The sequence below is a fragment of the Rana temporaria genome, chromosome 3 (assembly GCF_905171775.1).
Source record: "Rana temporaria chromosome 3, aRanTem1.1, whole genome shotgun sequence".
NCBI classification, from domain to species: domain Eukaryota; kingdom Metazoa; phylum Chordata; class Amphibia; order Anura; family Ranidae; genus Rana; species Rana temporaria.
Window position 1 is genome coordinate 387,186,922 of NC_053491.1, and position 18,520 is coordinate 387,205,441.

At 41.8% G+C, this 18,520-nt stretch overlaps 1 protein-coding gene across 2 annotated transcripts in view; it reads left to right on the top strand.

The window, feature by feature from the left end:
- Nucleotides 1-18,092, top strand: part of KDM7A (lysine demethylase 7A) — a 121,445-nt gene extending 103,353 nt beyond the window's left edge. Inside the window, exons 13-20 of one of the 2 annotated variants that reach the window (XM_040345744.1) lie at nt 39-169; nt 2,648-2,808; nt 4,544-4,641; nt 8,889-9,019; nt 10,969-11,165; nt 13,253-13,326; nt 16,713-16,998; nt 17,509-18,092. In XM_040345744.1, the coding sequence (XP_040201678.1) occupies nt 39-169; nt 2,648-2,808; nt 4,544-4,641; nt 8,889-9,019; nt 10,969-11,165; nt 13,253-13,326; nt 16,713-16,998; nt 17,509-17,603 (1,173 nt within the window). In that variant the 3' untranslated portion in view covers nt 17,604-18,092. The remainder of the gene's footprint in view (nt 1-38; nt 170-2,647; nt 2,809-4,543; nt 4,642-8,888; nt 9,020-10,968; nt 11,166-13,252; nt 13,327-16,712; nt 16,999-17,508) is intronic. The other variant, XM_040345745.1, reaches the window with a different exon arrangement.
- Nucleotides 18,093-18,520: the final 428 nt, after the last annotated feature.

Sequence of the window (18,520 nt, forward strand, 5' to 3'; positions counted from 1 at the left end):
AGAGCAGGATAATTTACTGTAATTATTTGCCTTGTTAGGATTCGGGCGGTTACAAGTTGAACATGAAATTTAACAAGCCACTGCAGCCACTGCAGCCGTCTTCAACCGTCCCTGATCAGCTGAGAGATAATGACATGCGGCTGCTACTTTCCAATGGAAAAATAATAAGGTAATTAAAAGGAAACTCAACAATCTGATAAATTCTCATTTTGGTGTACCAATTTAGCACTCCAGTTGAACAACGCTCTGTCCCATGGTTGACCTTGCAAAGAAAGATGGCTTGTTACATGTTGGTGAATATGATTTGCGTTAGTGAACCTGGATTTTTTTCTTCTGTACAATGCAATATGGGTGGGTGGAGCTCGTATTTTGGCATGTTGCAACCAAAAATTTAAATTTTATGTGATCGACCATCACAAAGTGGCCCATAATTGTGAAGTGGAAGGAAAATGATAAATGATTTTCATTTTTATTTTTTTCTACAAATGTCTGAAAAGTGTGGAGTGCATTTTGTGTTCAGCCCCCTTTACTCAGATACTCTGAACTATAATCAAGTGGAACCAATTCAGAAGTCGCCTAATTGGTAAATAGATTCCACCTGTGTGTAATTTTAATCTCGGTATAAATACTTCTGTTCTGTGAAGCCCTCCGTTTTTTTTTAGAGAACCTTGGTGTACAAACCACATTATAAAGGCCAAGGAACACACCAGACAGGTCAGGGATAAAATTGTGGAGAAGTGTAAAGCAGAGTTGGGTTATAAAAAAAAAAAAAAAAGTATCCCAAGCTTTGAACATCTCCTGGAGCACTGTTCAGTCCATCATCTGAAAATAGAAAGAGTGTGTCACAGCTGCTGACCACCAAAACTGACTAGCAGGGCAAGGAGAGCATTAATCAGAGAAGCAGCCGAGAGGCCCATGGTAACTCTGGAGGAGCTGCAGAGATCCACGGCTTGGGTAGGAGAATCTGTCCACAGGACAACTCTAGGTTATGCATTCCAAAAATCTGGCCTTTTTGGAAGAGTGGCAAGAAGAAATCCATTATTGAAAGAGCCATAAGAAGTCGTATTTGAAGTTTCCAAGAAGCCATGTGGGGGACACAGCAAACATTGAAGGTGCTCTGGTCAGATGAGATCAAAATTGAAGCAAAACTCTGTGTGGTGAAAACTAAAACTGCATATCACCATAAATACACCATCCCCATCGTGAAACATGGTGGTGGCAGCATCATGTTGCGTTGATGCTTTTCTTCAGCAGGGACACGGAAGCTGTTGATGGATCGAGCAAAATACAGGACAATCTTAGAAGAACTCCTATTAGAGTCTGCAACGACCATAAATATACAACCAGAGCTACAATGGAATGATTTAGGTCAAAGCATATTCATTTGTTAGAATGGCCCAGTCAAAGTCCAGACCGAAATCTAATTGAGAATCTGTGGCAAGACTTTAAAGTTGCTGTTCATGCTCTCCATGTAATCTGACAGAGCTTGAGATTATTTGCAAAGTACAATGGGCAAAAATGTCACTCTAGATGTGCAAAGCTGGTAGAGACATCCCCGAAAAGACTTGCAGCTGTAATTGCAGCGAAAGGTGGTTCTACAAAGTATTGACTAAATACAAATGCGCACGCCACACTTTTCAGAAGTTTTTTTTATTTGTAAAATATTTTGAGACCCATTTATCATTTTCGTCTATCACATAAAATCCCAATAACATACATTTATGTTTTTGGTTGTAACGTGACAAAATGTGGACATTTGCAGGTGGTATGAATACTTTTTCAAGGCACTGTATAAAAAGCTGGTGTAAAATATGCTCATACTGATACTCCCTTACTACCATTATTTGGAAATGCCCAGTATTTCTGTGTATGGAGGGTGTGGACATATGACATGTTTCCCAGGATGCAATGCACAGACCCGAGGAGCCAATCACCAAGCCTGATCACTGTTGTGTTCCTCGTGCATATTCAATATAAAAAAAAAAGAAAAAAACGTTGCCTGTGGAGATTTTTAAGGGTAAATGTTTGTTGCCATTCGAGCGGAGGCAACTTTTGAAGTGAGACATGTTGGGTATCAATTTACTCTGGATAACATTATCTTTCACAATATAAAACACAATTGGGCTAACTTTACTGCTGTCTTATATTTTTTTTTGTCCCCCCCCCCCCAAAAAAAGTGCGCTTGTGAGACCGCTACGCAAATACGGTGTGACAAAAAGTATTGCAACGACCATTTTATTCTCTAGGGTGTTTGGGGGTGGGGGGTGAAATCTTGGGGTTTTAAGTATTTTTTCAGCAAAAAGTTTTCAACTTGTAAACACCAAACCTCAGACGTTCGGTTCTTAAGTAGTGAAAGTCCTGCCAGCGCATCACTCGGGCTTTCACACTGGGACTGCAGATGAGGTGCTTTACGGGCGCTATTTTTCGTGCTAAAGCACCTGAAAAACGCCTCCAGTGTGAAAGTGGTCTAATTGGAAGTGGTGAGTGGGTTAAGCCTTGTGCACAATGAGTGTGATGTAGATCTGCTCTGTAGTTGCACAGTTTTGCTTTCCAGGTTTGTTCCTTTTATCAGTGTATTATGTATTATCAGTGCTCCACAACACACTGCCTGTTCTGATTTAATGAGTTTTCCGTGTTCTTTCAACAGAGATGAAAGACAGCAGTTCACAGACCGCAGTCTGTACACTGCAGACAGCGACGATGAAGATGACCGGGCCCGATTGAGAAAAGCCGAGGATATTAAAGAAGAAAAGCCTTGCTCCAGCTCGGAGGCCGAGGGCACAGGAGAACCTCAGAACCCACTTAATAGTAGGTCTTGCAAAGCAGGGTATACTTGAGGGCTCCTGGGCATACAATTTGCTGCATACAGATCCGTTATTTTATATTGGATATAAATGCAGCAGTATTGTAAGCTATGGACCCAAGCATGGTAGTTGGCATTTGTCTGCAAAGTTTAACTCTGTAAATCAAAACTAGAAAGAGCTGCGTTAGCAGTTAGTTATGGCCCGTACACACGATCGGATTCTCCGACGGGAATTGTGTGATGGCAGGGTTTTGTCGGAAAATCAGACCATTTGTATGCTCCATTGGACAATTGTTAGATTTTCCGACAACAAATGTTTGATGGCATGCTTTAAAATTTTCCAACAACAAATGTGTAATGTTGGATTATCCGATCATGTGTACTCTCCGTCGGGAAAAAATCCAAAGTACAAAAACACATGCTCAGAAGCAATGCTAACCATGGCACATTAGCGGACGTTGCACAAAGGGTGGCGCTAAAGGGCTGAAAAACCACATAGTTTTGTATTTGTTGGCTGACAGTTTTTTGTCCTCCTGTATGCAGAACAAGTTCACAGCCAACGCCCTTCGGACAAGTCCTACGCTTTGTCCGACAGAATTCCGATCGTGTGTATGAGGCTTAAGAGTTGGAGTAAATACCATATCTTGTATGCAGGTTGCACTTGCATGCGTACGTGGACCTTATTGGCCGCCACTGCTGCTCAGGGGCCTGCATCTACATATCAACACGTGTAGCCTGCACAATCTATTCAGACACTCTTGATGTTTGCTCCCCCCTTCTGAGTGAGACCTTTATGGGGCACTGCTACACATTAAAGTGGGGTACAAACTATAAGAAAATCGGCCGAGCAATTGTCCGCTTTTCCTTGTTTCACAGCAAATTGGAACCGATGAAACCAAAAATTTGGACAAATTCTCGTACAGTAAAGGCTTTTTTGGTTTCTGATCCTGTGCAGTCTTTTCAGATTTTTTGCTTGTACGAAAAAGGTACACATTGACTGAGAATGATTTAGTTCTGTTGCCGAAAGAACATTTTTGGAGTTTGTCTCTTAAGAATTTTCATACGAAAAGTCAGAATCGGCTGTTGAAAGTTGTGTACATACTATACGAAAATTCTTTAGAAAAAAATGTTCCGATTTTTCCTATAGTTAGTATGAGCCTTAAAGGCCCGTACACTATTTGAAAATCGTACGAAAAATAGTTTTGAAGCGATTGTACGATAATCTGATCGCTGGTACACAGCTTTGGATAGCCAATCGTGACCGTTCATCCGAATATCTGATCAGACAAGAACAAAAATGTTCCTTATACCAGATCGTACGATTTTTGTTTTGTCAGTACAGTTGTCGTCCAAAAATACAATACAAATGCAAGAGCAGTGGCGATAGGCGATATTGTACGTTGTATGCATGTGTACAGTGTATGGCAACCTTATCTACAAGCTCTTGCTGGTCCCTTATAAGCCCATGGGCTCCAAGTATTTTGTCCCCCCTACCATAAATGAACGCTGCTGATTTAGTTCCTGATCTCGCAGAAGATATATCGTTTGATATCTTCAGTACATTTACAATTTTGCCATCTTGTCTTGTTTTAAAACGTCTGACATACTAGTTTTTAAAAGTGAGGCACTTGGTCAGTCTTGTCTGAAACACATTCTCTTTACTTTCTGGTAGCCGGTCATGGAATTGCTGATTTATTCTTGTTTTAATTTTTAATTGTCTTTTTTTTTTTTTTTTTTCAGTGTTTTTTGAAAGTGTCAAATCGGAACTCAGGAATGGAACCTCAGAATATTCCGATATTTCTGATTCTGAAGGATCCGAAGCAAATTGCACTAACCAGGTACGCAAATAGAATAGTTGAATTTGTTTGAGTTTACAAGTGTGCATGTAATGGCCGTCTACAGCATCACTTTGGACTAGTGGTGATTACAGGTGAAACTCAAAATATGAATATCATGCAAAATTTCATTAATGCAACTAATATACAAGATATAAGCCGTGATTTGTCATAATTATGATGATTATGGCTTACAGCTCATGAAAACCCCAAATCCACAATCTCAGAAAATTAGAATATTACATGCAATCAATAAAACAAGGATTGTACATAGAACAATATCGGACCTCTGAAAAGTAGAAGCATGCATATGTACTCAGTACTTGGTTTGGGCCCCTTTTGCAGCAATTACTGCCTCAATGCCGCGTGGCATGGAAGTTATCAGCCTGTGGCACTGCTGAGGTGTTATGGAAGACCAGGATCCTTCAATAGCGGCCTTCAGCTCTTCTGTATTGTTCGGTCTCATGTCTCATCTTTCTTTTGGCAATGTCCCATAGATTCTCTATAGGATTCAGGTCGGGCGAATTGACTGGCCAATCAAGCACAGTAATCCCACGGTCATTGAACCAGGTTTTGGTGCTTTTGGCAGTGTGTGTCTCCATCCTTCCTCCATACTCGGGCTCCTTGGTTTCCAAATTGGTTGCAAAATTTGCTCTCATCAGAAAAGAGGACTTTGGACCACCGAGCAACAGACCAGGTCTGTTTTTCTTTAGCCCAGGTAAGACGCTTCTGTCGTTTGTTGTTCTGGAGTGACTTGACAAGAGGAATACGACATTTGAAGCCCATGTCCAGGATCTGTCTGTGTGTGGTGGCTCTTGATGCCCTGACTCCAGCCTCAGTCCACTCCTTGTGGAAGTTCAACACTTTTCAATGGCCTTTTCCTGACAATCCTCTCCAGGCTGCGGTCATCCCTGCTGCTTGTGCACCTTTTTTCTTTCACAATTTTCCCTTCTACATAACTTTCTATTAATGTGCTTTGATATAAAACTTTGGGAACATCCAACTTCTTTTGCAATTACCTTTTTGAGGCTTTTCCTCCTCATAGAGGGTGTCAATGATGGTTTTCTGCACAACTGTCAGGTCAGCAGTCTTTCTTATGATTGTGATTCCTACTGAACCAGACTTAAAGACCATTTACAGGCTCTGGAACCCTTTTGCAGGTGTTATGGCTTAATTAGCTGATTAGAGTGGGACATTTTGAGCCTAGAATATTGCACCTTTTCACAATATTCGAATTTTCTGAGATTGTGGATTTGGGGTTTTCATGAGCTGTAAGCCATAATCATCACAATTATGACAAATCCCAGCTTGAACTATCTCATATTGGTTTCACCTTTGTCTTATTAGCGAAATTAACGGCTTGTTCGCAGTTCCATGGCAGTGCGCCAAGCCTGAACTGTGTACATTCAAGTGACTAAAATTTGTTTTGATTCTATATTGATTTTTAAAAACTGCTGCTTCATCCTCGGTTGCATTGTCTTGCATTAGATGTCGCAGTTGATTGTATCCAAGCCAACTCTGAGAATTAATGAACAGGAAGAGCTCTAAAGTCTTCCTATTCATTCACAAATTGAAGCATTGTAGACTGTTTACTATGCTTCCGTTATGAATGAACACGTGACCAATCACTAATTTTAAGTCGTAAGAGGTCGGTATATTACTCCTGCGGCAGCTGAATGGGGGTAACCACTTTTTCCTGCGGCAGCTGAATGGGGGTAACCACTTTTTCCTGCGGCAGCTGAATTCTGGTGGGAGGGAGAGGAGTGGAAGCTGGCTTTCAGCTGCTGCAGGAGGAAAATATAGGGGATTGTTGCTGTTAGATTTGGCATGGAAGGGATGTGGTCTACCTGTCACTTTCCTGCAATCGGCATATTGTTGTAGAATATGCTTCTGGAAAACCCTTATTTACCAATACGTGAGATAATAATGTTAGGGTTAACCCATCTTAAATTGACGGTAAAGTAGGTAGTATGATGCACCATGATAGAACTTGTGGTTCTCTATCATCCTTTTTAAGATTTGTGCACAGATGTCTAACTGCTCATGTTGTTTTTAAAGGGTCAATCCTGGAAGCCTGTAGAAAGTGGCGTGTTTAGTGGAAATGCTTTTAATCTGCCTCCTGGGGTGGGGAAGGGTCCTAGCTAATCAATACTGAAATCCTTTCTGTTAATAATTAAAGGTCATTAGATTTCATGATCTCAGTTTCCTCTGCATGCTTCTGTCCCATGTTAATGGTGTTACCAGAAATGTTCCTAGGTCTTGTGGGAATGTTTAAAATCCACGTGGAGCTTTTGCTGAAGTTTGTCTGCCACCTAGTGGATATTTTGCACAACTACGGCAAGGGTCTCCAAACGTGGTAAACAAAGGGCCAGTTTACTCTCCTTCACACTTTTGGGGGGCCGGACTGTGGGAGTAGAAATCATCCTGGCATCAGCGGAAGTAAGCGATGCATCTTTGGTATTAGGGGGAGGAATAGCACTGCATTGATGTCAGTGTGAGGTAAAGTTGCACGATTCTGGGTAAAATGAGAATCGCAATTTTTTATTTATTTTTTGCTTAGAATAAAGATCACGATTCTTAGTGTAACCTCTTTCACATTATACAAAAACATTGTGCCAACTTTACTATTTAATTTATTAAAGTGTATTTTTTCCCCAAAAAGTTGTTTGAAAGACCACTGTACAAATACAGTGTGACATAAAATATTGCAACGTCCGCCATTTTATTCTCTAGGGTTGGGGGTGCTAAATTTTGATTTTAACTTGTAAGCAACAAGTTTTGACAGAGGTCTTTAAGTGGTTAAACTGACCTCATTTACAGACAGAAGTTCTTCTTTGATCTAAAAAGAACTTCTCTTTAGCTCAGTAGAGGAGAGAGCGGCAGTAGCCCACTGGTCTTCCCAGTGAATGGCTGTGCTTTGGCTAGCTAGACAACTGACTACTGTGTGCTTTCCTGCTTAGTGTATTCAGTTTTTAATAGGAAAGCAGGGGGACTGGCAGGAACACCAGGGATTTCACATAAAGGAAGCAATACAAAAAGAACAGGATGTTTTCTCATACAAGTACATGGTACACCAGGTACATATAAGGAATATGAAGTGTTGGGATAACAAATGCTTTAAATTGTTAAAGCCTTGTTTAAAAAGTGGTTTTGCACAGAGCAGCCCAGGTCCTCATCTCAGGTCCACGCTGGCACTTCTGGCTCCTCCCTCCTGGGTGCCCCCACAGTAAACGGATTGCTCTGGGGTCACCCAGGCAGGCATGCTCCTGACCTGTCGCTCTGTATCCATTCACACACACAGCTGCAGCTAGGCCTCCACACCCCATCTCCTGATTGGCTTCAGCCAGTGAGCCAATCAGGAGTTTGAGTCCCTGGAGAGGCAAGGCTCTCATGGACATCACTGGATCGAGAGGGGGCTCAGGTAAGAATTAGGGAGGGGGGCTTCTGCGCGCACAAGGTTTTTTTTTTTGTTTTTTTTAAATGTGCCCTTACAACCACTTTAAGAAATTAACAGGACATTGTTTAGCAGGACATTGATTGTCAAAGTATCTGCTTGCTGTACCAACAGCATTTTATGTATTCTGTTTTATGCAATTTAGATACAGTGGTCCTTTCATCTTGGAAAGGGCAAGTGTTGTACAAATTGTGAGGCCAAGTCAACACCTTGAACTCATGTTCCTCAAACCATTCTTGAATTCATTAGTTCAGACCACCTTCTTTCATTGCTCCATTGTCCCGTTCTGAAGCTCACGTGACCATTGTCTATGGCTGTGGGCACGGGTCAGCATAGGCATCTGGACCGGTCTGTGGCTTTGCAGCCGCATTTACAACAAACTGCTGTGCTCTGTGTGTTCGGACTCCTTTCTACCGGAACCAGCATTAACTTTTTTAGTGGTTTCAACTATAGTAGCTCTTCTATTGGATCAGACTACACCGGCCAGCCTTCACTCCCCATGTACATGAGTGAGCCTTCGCCACCCATGACCCTGTTTGCCTTACTTGGACCATTTTTGGTCAGTCCTGACCACTGCAGACATCCCACAAGAGCTGCAGTTTTTGAGCTGCTCTGACCATGTAGTCTAGGCATTACAATTTGGCTTTTCAGTCGCTCAACCCCTTACCCATTTTTTTTTTCAACCCATTAACTTTAGGGACAACATCAATATATCTCAAGACAATGATCCTAACCTGCAGCAATTATGTGTATATTACATCGGAGTGTTTATCACAGTCTGTTTTTTTGGTTTCAGCAGAGAAGTCACTCAGAGGATTCAGACAGCTCAGGTGACGAGCAGCCGGAGGAACACACAGCAAGTGTCAAAGAGGAAACGGCCTGCAACAATGGATTCTACTGGTCAGCTAGTGAAACGTCACAGAAAAGGTGTGTGTGTGTGTGTCCCTCCTCCCAACATAGGCAGCAGTTTTGAAGGGTAATAACTAGTGACAGACAAGCTGGGTAAACATAAATACCCTAATCCTGCCTCCTTGATCTACAGCCCGATGGGAACCTGCAGGGCTACCCTCGGTGTGATCTCAATGAGCCGATGTGACATTGCAGGCAGTTTACTGCTCTGTAGCTTACCAATCACTAGATGTGGAGGCTGCATTTGTATTTTTTTATTTTTTCCTCCGTCACCTGGGGATCTAGCCAGTAACACTTCCTCCTGTATTGGTGTCCACACCTTGATAAAGGAGAAATAGGCGGAGGGGAGCGTTGGCTGTACTACTCGCAGCTAACCAATTTAAGCTAAACTCCAGCTCATACTTTTTTTAAAGCAGTTGCGCCAACAAATTCGTTCCTTTTTGGAATAAAGGTTTTACAGAAATGAAAGCTGATCGTTGTAATCACCCCTGTCAGTTGCAAATGATTTGTCTCAACCCCTTTAACGGCTAAATCTGCAGGTGAGCTTATACTCTTGAAAAACAGATTTACTGGTCAGATCACCAGGTTAACATAAAGCAAAGAGGGCCTAATAGGAATACAAATGCATTTCTCACATCTAAAAATTGGTAAGCTGGCATATAATGTATGCACTTGGGTTTAATACTGCTTTACGCAGATCACATTGTGCATCTTTAAAAAAATGTAAAATCTTACATGGTCTCATTGAAATAACTTTTCTAATCTAAATCTGGTAAGCAGTTGGCATGTACAGTGGTGAAGGAGCACTGAGTGGTCAGATATTATCACACAAACTACATGGAGTTTGTGTGACACAGGACTTTGCATTTAATAACACAAAATAAATGGGCAGACTCGATGGACTACTGTTTTTTTTTTTTTTCCTAGGTTTCTACATTTTTCACTGACCATTTTTGCTGCACTATACATTTTTTTTTTTTGTGTCGGAGATGCATTTTTTTTCTGTTTTTTATAAAGTCGTATGATTATCATTTTTACTTAATGCAATATTTAAAGGGAAAGGGCAACACCATTTTTCATTTGTGTTGGGAGGACAGATTTAGGTTAGAGCTGCACGATTCCAGTTAAAATGAGCATTATCATTTTTTTTGCTTAGAATAAAGATCACGATTCTCGATGCAACATCTTTCACATTATACAAAAAAAATTGGGATAACTTTACTGTTTTTTAGTTTCTTTAATTGAAGTGTATTTTTTTTTTTTACAAAAATATTGTGTTTAAAAAAACACTGTGCAAATACATTGTGACATAAAACATTGCAACGACTGCCTTTTTATTCTCTAGGGTCTCTACTAAAATGTATAATTCTAATGTATAATTCTAGCAAAAATTACTGATTTTAACTTGTAAGCAACAAGTGTCAAAAGGTTTAGTCTTTTAAGTTCGTGGTCATCAACCCTGTCCTCAGGGTCCACTAACAGGCCAGATTTGAAGTATTACCTTGGGGAGATGCCAACTAGAATACTGCAATCACTGAGCAGCAAATATTGCCTGTGATCAGTTATTTTGCAAACCTGGCCTGTTGGTGGGCCCTGAGGACAGGGTTGATGACCACTGATTTTAAGTGGTTAACTGACCACATTTGCAGTTCATTCCCAGCTTTTTTTTTTTTTTTTTTTTTTTTGACCGCTGTGAGCAGAGAACTGCTCTGCACTTTTTACATGAATTGTGGAAATGCAGGACTAAGATCGCGAGGGGGTTGAATCGAGATCACGATTTAACGATTAATTGTGTAGCTCTAATTTAGGATAAAGACATGACCGAGATGCAGTAAGGGGGAGACTGTAGATTGACATGTCCATAGGTTTAAATTAAGTGTTTCACTTGATCATCGAAACAGTATGCCTGTTGCGTTGTTCTGTTCCTGATGTAAGTTTCTTCTAGTAAACATGTTGTTCTGTTGCAGTGAATATCTCAGCTCGACCAGCATTGAGGAAGACGCGATCGAGGGCATGCTGTCTATGGCATCTTTGCACTACCCTTCTCGGCCTCCTGCAGAGACAAAGAGCACAGGCTGCAAAATGGGGCGTGTATATCCTCAGCTGCACATCAAGTTCTCTCAGGAGAAGATGGAATCTCGAGAGCCAGAATTGCTGAAAAATGGTGAGCATGTGTTTGGTCACTGAATAGAAGGTTGTGTCCTTGGGCACCAAATCTGACCTAGCTTTGGGCAGTCTGCTCCTTCTGGAGAGTAAAATATTGGAATTCAAGGTTATAACTAAAGCAATGGCAGCCCAAGTGACTGCTGTGGTACCCCTAGGGAAATGGGGGGGGGGGGGGGGGCTAGTCAATTTTTGACCAGAGACTGGATAGTTTTTGGTTAAGGTATTGAGAAAGGCAGGCTTTTCTTTGGTACATAGCCCCTGCTTGACGCAGCAGTTACTCCAAAGAAGTAATTTGGGTCTCTGAACCTGTGCCTGCAAATCCTGTAGTGATCAGTTCACACTGCCTGTTCTGTTTGTCCCCACCAGTGTTGAGGGTATAAAAGGGATTCCTATATGTGGGGCATTTTAAGCAGCCTTGTTACAATGCATGTCCTTGGTGTAGGCCCCTTTAAAATGATTCTTATATGGAGTTTTTTGGTAGACATTTTACTTTTTTTTTTTTTTTGGTGCCGATACGATACTGATATTTTGGCAACTTCAAAGGCCAATGTCTGCTGATATTCTGTAAATTAAAAAAAAAAATAATTATCACTATTCTTGCTGTCACAAGGAATGTAAACATCCCTTGTGACAGTGATAGGCAATGATGGGTAGTCTTTATGGAGGGATCGGGGGTCTAGAAGATCTCAAACCCCTCTTCTGCACTTGAAAGTATTCAAAACGTCAAGATCTTCGTTTTTGAATACTTTCTATTTTTTTAAAACTGGCGCCTTTTAAGATGCCAGTAATCTGGGAAGTGATGTCATGACATCGCTTCCGGGTTACTAGATCCAAGATCCGAACAAAGCATCGGCTTTGTTTGGGTCTTCGGTCAGCTGGCTGATTGCTCGTCCCTCCCGGTGGAAGGCGGTGGGAGGGATGTCCCCTCCTGCTGTTTGTAATAACAGCCAAGTGACTTCTGAGCAGCATTGGATGTTCTTACAATAAAGCTGACCATCCACTCTAAAGAACGGTACTGGGGTGATGCCTGCAGCTGCAGTCATCACCCCGGTAAAACCCCTTGAAGCAATATTGGTAATATCGGTCTAGTTTGCGACTGATGCCAAATTTTCAGAAAATGCTGATATCGGCCTTACCGATAATCGGTTGATCCCTACTTTTTGGTGTCTAGATACACATCTGTTGATTCAAAAAGGCAGTGTAATGGTAATGTGAAAAATGACATAACCCATAACAGCCAATTTGCTTTCAAATGACTAATGAACGAGCCAAGAAAAATTCTGATTCAATCCTGTGGGTCACTGAAATGAGGACTAAGCTACACTGTGGAGTTATTTACTAAAACTGGAGCGTGCAAAATCTGGTGCATAGAAACCAAGCTGCTTTCAGGCTTTATTGCCAAAGCTTGATTGAACAAGCTGAAGTTAGAAGCTGATTGGCTAACATGCACAGCGGTACAAGAGTGCACCAATTTTAGTAAAAATTGACCCCACTATCCCTCTAGTTATCTAAATTAGACTATGAGGGTCATGTTATTCCTTTTACAGCAGCTCTCAGACTGGGAGAGGATGAGGAGCAGTACTAATAGCATGTCAGACGTGCTACAGTTCACAAAAAATGCCAACGGAAAGAGAAGACTTTATCACTTTCCAATCACTGGCTGGGGCCAAGACATTAAGCAGACTTTATTGCTTAGCTACAGAAATGAAGTAAGATCACAAGTTGGTATGTGCTGGCTGACACAGCTGTATAAATGCCAGGAAACGGACAAGACAAAAAAACCTATCCTAGGCAGGTTAAGCATGTCCTATTTATGTATTCCAGCTATATATTTAGTTTAGTTGCTGGAGTTGAGCATTAAATTCCTTAGTGATCATGACAACGCTGAGAGGTTAGGTTGTAAGAAACAATGAGGGACACCAACCTTCTAAAAAGTCGATGGTAGGACGTGGAGCGCAGAAAAAGAAAGCTGGACAACGTGACTTGGTTTCCCATATTTTGTCTGTAGCGCAGTCTTTCTTGACACCGTCCATGCTCTGTCTATCTTTCTATCTCCCCTTAGTGACTTTTTATTTTATTTTACAGGTTACAGTGGCGACGATGACTCCATTACAGGGTGGAGCAGTAATATGGACCTTTCATGTGGGTCAGATCCTCAGGTGAGAGAAGCATCCCTTATGGAAGTTGAGCATTAGACAATGGGTGCTTTCAAAGTGGTACTTTATAATTTTTATGCTTTTTTTTATATATATATATATATATATATATATATATATATATATATATATATATATATATATATATATATCACACACACTTTTGTTTGGTCGTCTCTTAAAACTTTTGGTTAAATACAGCAATTGGATCTTTAGGAGGGGTGAGGGGGCGTGACACAAAGTTTGTGCTATAAACAAAGGCTGACAATTTTGAAGATCTTTTTGCTATAAAACATACTCAATTAAAAAAATCAAATGTATTCATCTATTTAGGCCAATATGTATTCTGCTACATGTTTTTGGTAAAAAAAAAAAAATCCCAATAAGCGTATATTGATTGGTTTGCACAAAAGTTATAGCTTCTACAAACTATGGGATATTTTTATGGAATTTTTATTTATTTTTACTAGTAATCGTGGCGATTAGCGACTTATAGCGGGACTGTGACAATGCGGTGGACTAATTGGACACTGACACTTTTTGGGGACCATGGACACCAATACAGTGATCAGTGTTAAAAAAATAAATAAATGCACTGTCGCCGTACAAATGACCCTAGCAGGGAAGTGGTTATCGGGCCATCAAAGTGTAAAATGTGTCCCTAGGGAGTGCTTTGTAACTGTGTGGGGGGTGCTTGTACTGTGGGAAATGGAGATCCATGTTCCTGCTTGGCAGAAACACAGGACCTGTCTTCACTTGTCACAGAACGGCGATCTGCCTTGTTTACATGGTGGCATCTAGTGCCCACTGCCTACTGGTGGTCTTATTATATGATATCTCTTGAATGTATAACCCTCTATTATACACCATTAAGGCATCCCATCCAATACTAGAGGTGGTCTAAAGCGGAGCTCCACCCTAAAGTGGAACTTCTGCTAATCGGAACCCTCCCCCTCCGGTGTCACATTTGGGACCTTTCAGTGGGGAGGGGGTAGTGCATCACTTCCCATCCCCCGTTGTTTTCTGGGAAACACACGGCTCCCAGAACACAGCAGCGCAGTAGGGAATCAGGCAGTGGAGCCGCAACGCTTCACTTCCTGAAGCGTTAAAATCTGCCCTGAGTCAATTCGGACAGAGAACGTCTTTTAAATGGAGCAGTTCTTGAGATCGGGATACTTGCTCCCCTAGAGTATTGCGTATGCGTGAAGTGGTATTGCACAGGGTATTTTAAATAATTCAAGAGTTGTATTGTGTCTTTGGTTAAATGTGCCTCCTGCAGCGCTTCTATAATTAAATTGCAATATTGACCAAGTCCATTACTGAAAAGGATTAACAATAAACCATAATATGGGAAGGTTGAAATAAAACGGTGCTTCTGATGGGTTTTACTTTTCTCTTCATTTCCCTGCAAAGGTAAAGCATAATGGGCTACTATGCATCTCATAGTAGCCCATTGTGTCCCTTACCTGAAACCAAAGCCTGCGATATCACTGCTGTCCCCACTATCTTGAAGCGTCCATCCTTCACCCCTCTTCCTTCCAGGGCCGTGAACTCAAGTTTGTGACTAGCCGGAGTCTCGTGACATCCAGTCATGGCATGACCCCTTTAGAAACGACGCGATCTGAAGTGCGCATGCCCTGAAGACCTTGGTGCGCGGCTTTTATTTGTAAATGTCTCCTAAACCATGGAGATTTAGATCTTTCCAGCACCTACAGGTAAGCCTTAATATAGGCTTGCCTGTAGATAAAAGTGGTTGTACAGTTTACAACCACGTTCAGTTTAAAGGCAAAATTGTAGCTAGACAGAAGACCTATATCCAGACTGGGGACTGCCACCTTTAACACCACCACTCACAGCCGTTTAGCAGATAGTGTTGACTCCCATATTACAGAGGGTCAAACACGCTTATAAGTTATCCCAGGCAACCTCCAAGATGGCTCCCCCCTCATCTGGTATACCTTCAGTATGATTCCAAATCCTAGTATTATGCCAATAAAGGATCTCCCATGAGTGATTTGGATCTGTAAGGAACCTCTCTCTCATCGCCCGGCCAGCTCATGCCGATCCGTGGTGTTATGCATCATCTCCGTGCAGACAGCTGGAATGTCTCCTTCTTTCTTTTTAAGACCAACCCTGTTGGGGTTGGCCCGGGCAGAAAGTTGGGCAAGAGCGTGCCTTCCTTGTGGTAGTGGGGGGGTGTTGGAGTCGGAAAGGTAATGGGGAGATGGCCGAGGGGAGGAGACCTCGATGGCTATTTTTAAAACCCCTGAAGCTAGCGTGAGAGGAGGGAAGCTGCAGGGCAGCTATGGGGGATCGGGGTTGCGGGAGAGGGATTCGTTGGCGGCGAGGTTGGTGCTGGGGGGGTTTAAATCAGGTGGTAAAGGCGCCAAAAGTGAGTTAAAGGCACAGAACAGCTGCGGTAGGTGGAGAGGCTGCAGGCACAGGGAAGGTGATACCGGCGGGGGGGGACATGGTGTAACATTTTGGGTGAATTGTTCTGATCAGCAGATTGCCATCAGCTGGAAGCAGTCCTGTTGGCCTGTATGGCATACAGACCTGGCAGCGACAGGATTAAAGTTTTAATTACAGGAAATTTGTAAATGTGACCTAACACTGACACCCTCCCTGTCCCCTCTGTACTTACCTCTCACAATCCTAAGCTGTCAAGGCTACTGTAAACTGCCCCACAGGGCTGGCGATTTGAAATCCCTGCTGCTTTCTCTCTCTCCTCTGTCCAGCACTGCCAGTATAGACCAGACAGATCCTGATTCAGAAAGGTCATCCATGTGACTGCTGACCAATTAGAATCTGTCTGGGCTGTACTGGCAGTGCTGGATGGAAAGAAAAGCGGCAGAGATTTAAAGTTCCCGGACTATACAGCAGGGACCAGGGGCGGTCGGCAGGGGGTCTGGTGTTGGGTCACCTTTTTATAGATTTTCTGTAAAGTTTAAACTAGCACTTTAACCCATGTCTTGGGGGTGGGAATTAAAAAAATGCCTGTCTCAAGCTAGTGCAGTGATGGCGAACCTTGGCACCCCAGATTTTTTTGAACTACATTTCCCATGATGCTCATGCATTCTGCAGTGTAGTTGAGCATCATGGGAAATGTAGTTCCAAAACATCTGGGGTGCCAAGGTTTTCCATCACTGGGCTAGTGCATGAGATATGTAAATAACCTGCCATTCACAGCAAGGGGGAAGAACGGACAAAAGTTTTCTCCTGTTTGTCCGTTTTATCTCACTGAAAAAAAGAAGAGGATTGCTCAGAGCTGGATTAACTCGTGGCAAGACTGGGCGCAGATAGGAAATCGTTTACTCTACATTGTGACAGCAAAAAAAAATGTTTGTTTACATCCACTTTAAAGTATTTCATCCACTGTCTTATCACAGGATTTTTGCAAAGCTTCAAAAAGTCACAGGCGGGAACACTCGGGAGAGACTGGTGGAAACACTCACAAGATTAAACGCTACTCTGTGAGCGAGAGTTGGGACTCCCTGAGTTACCAGCCAGAGAAATATGACCAGGAGGGCAGCCTGAGCCCAGCAGACTCTCGCCTCAGTGATGGCAGCATGAGTCCAGACATGATATATGGAGAAACCTCACCCTCTGTGCCCCTTCACCCTACCAAGAGACCTGCCTCAAACCCACCCCCGATCAGCAACCAGGCAACTAAAGGTACCAAAGTCCTATACATGCATTTCCTTAATTGTTTATATTTTTTCTGTTGTACTTTCTTTGACCTGACAACATCACAGGACACTGAGCAGCTTTTGTAATCCTTACAAACGGGTTATGTACCACCTACAGGTAAACGAACTCTGGCAAAAAAAAAACAGGAAAGTCCCCCTAGGCATAACTCCCCCTGTAGGTAGTGCTTCAGTTTTGTAGTAAGCCATAGATCACAATACAGAGATTAGATCACTTTTTCCAGTGAAGTACTCCCAAGTAATGGATTTTACAGGTGGGGGGGGGGGTGTCGGCACAGGTTCTGGGCTGCATGAGACACTCTGAGCCCTGCAGCCAGCAACCCCAGCAGTAAATGGACTAACCGTAACACAGGTGGCAGGATGCAATATCTAGTCGCCAAGATGGCCTGGCACTTGGGACTTGTTGAGCCCCGCCATAGGTTATAGTTTTTGTATTTAGAATTATTACTCCTATTAATTTGTTTTCTTTTGTTTTTAGGTAAACGGCCAAAGAAGGGCATGGCTACTGCTAAGCAACGGCTCGGAAAAATCTTGAAGCTCAATCGACACGGTCATGCGCGCTTCTTTGTTTGACACCTTTTTAGCTTTTGACCATTCTACATCCTATAACAGTATTGAATAGAGCCCAGGCCTGGAGCCTTTTGCTCTTCCTCTACCAAGGGTGGACATGGAAGTACCACACCAAACACTGCCTGATGAACAAATTATTTTTTTCCCTATTTTTTTTTTTTTTATATATATTTTTTTTTTCTCAAAGCTTTCACTGTGCCACACCCGCTCAGCAATAACCAGTGGATAATTATCGAACCATATTTCTTAAGCGTAGGGACAGTAGAAGTCCTACCTTTGAGATTGGAAAACAATTTGCTTTTCCGATTGTTATCTGAGGTTATTCGTTTTGTTTTCCGCAGCTTGGGTTAGAGTGGTTAAAAAGGGGCACAAAGGTGCTTGGCATTCTTTAATAATTTATTGCAGACAGAGTTCCAAATGTTTTTTGTTTTTGTTTTTTCGCTTTTTTAAGAATCATTTGGATTTTTTAATAATTTATTTCAGAGAATTTTTTGAGGGTTTTTATTAATTTTTAGGTTATAAGCAATGTGAACTTCTTTTTTTTTTTTTTTTTTTTTGTGTGTGATGAAAGCGAGGGCCATAAATACAGGGCAATTTTAATGCTTTTCTTTTTACTTGATATTCAGGTGTAGTCTTAAACAGGGATTTGATTTTTTTTTCTTTTCTTTTTTTTTTTCTTCTATTTTGGTGTAAATTAAGACATTAACAATTTTTTTAAAGATTTTTTTTTTCTTTTCTTTTTTTTTTAATGTAAGCTATTGGAGGTGTCACAGCCGAGCAAAAGTTAACACTGTATTCTATTTATGTGTGGAGCTGATCTTTTTTTTTGTCAAGATCCTTCTTTGCTCTTCCTGGGAGATATAAGGGCTAAGCTAATTTTGCTATGTATATATTGCTTTTAAATCATCGTTCTCTGCATA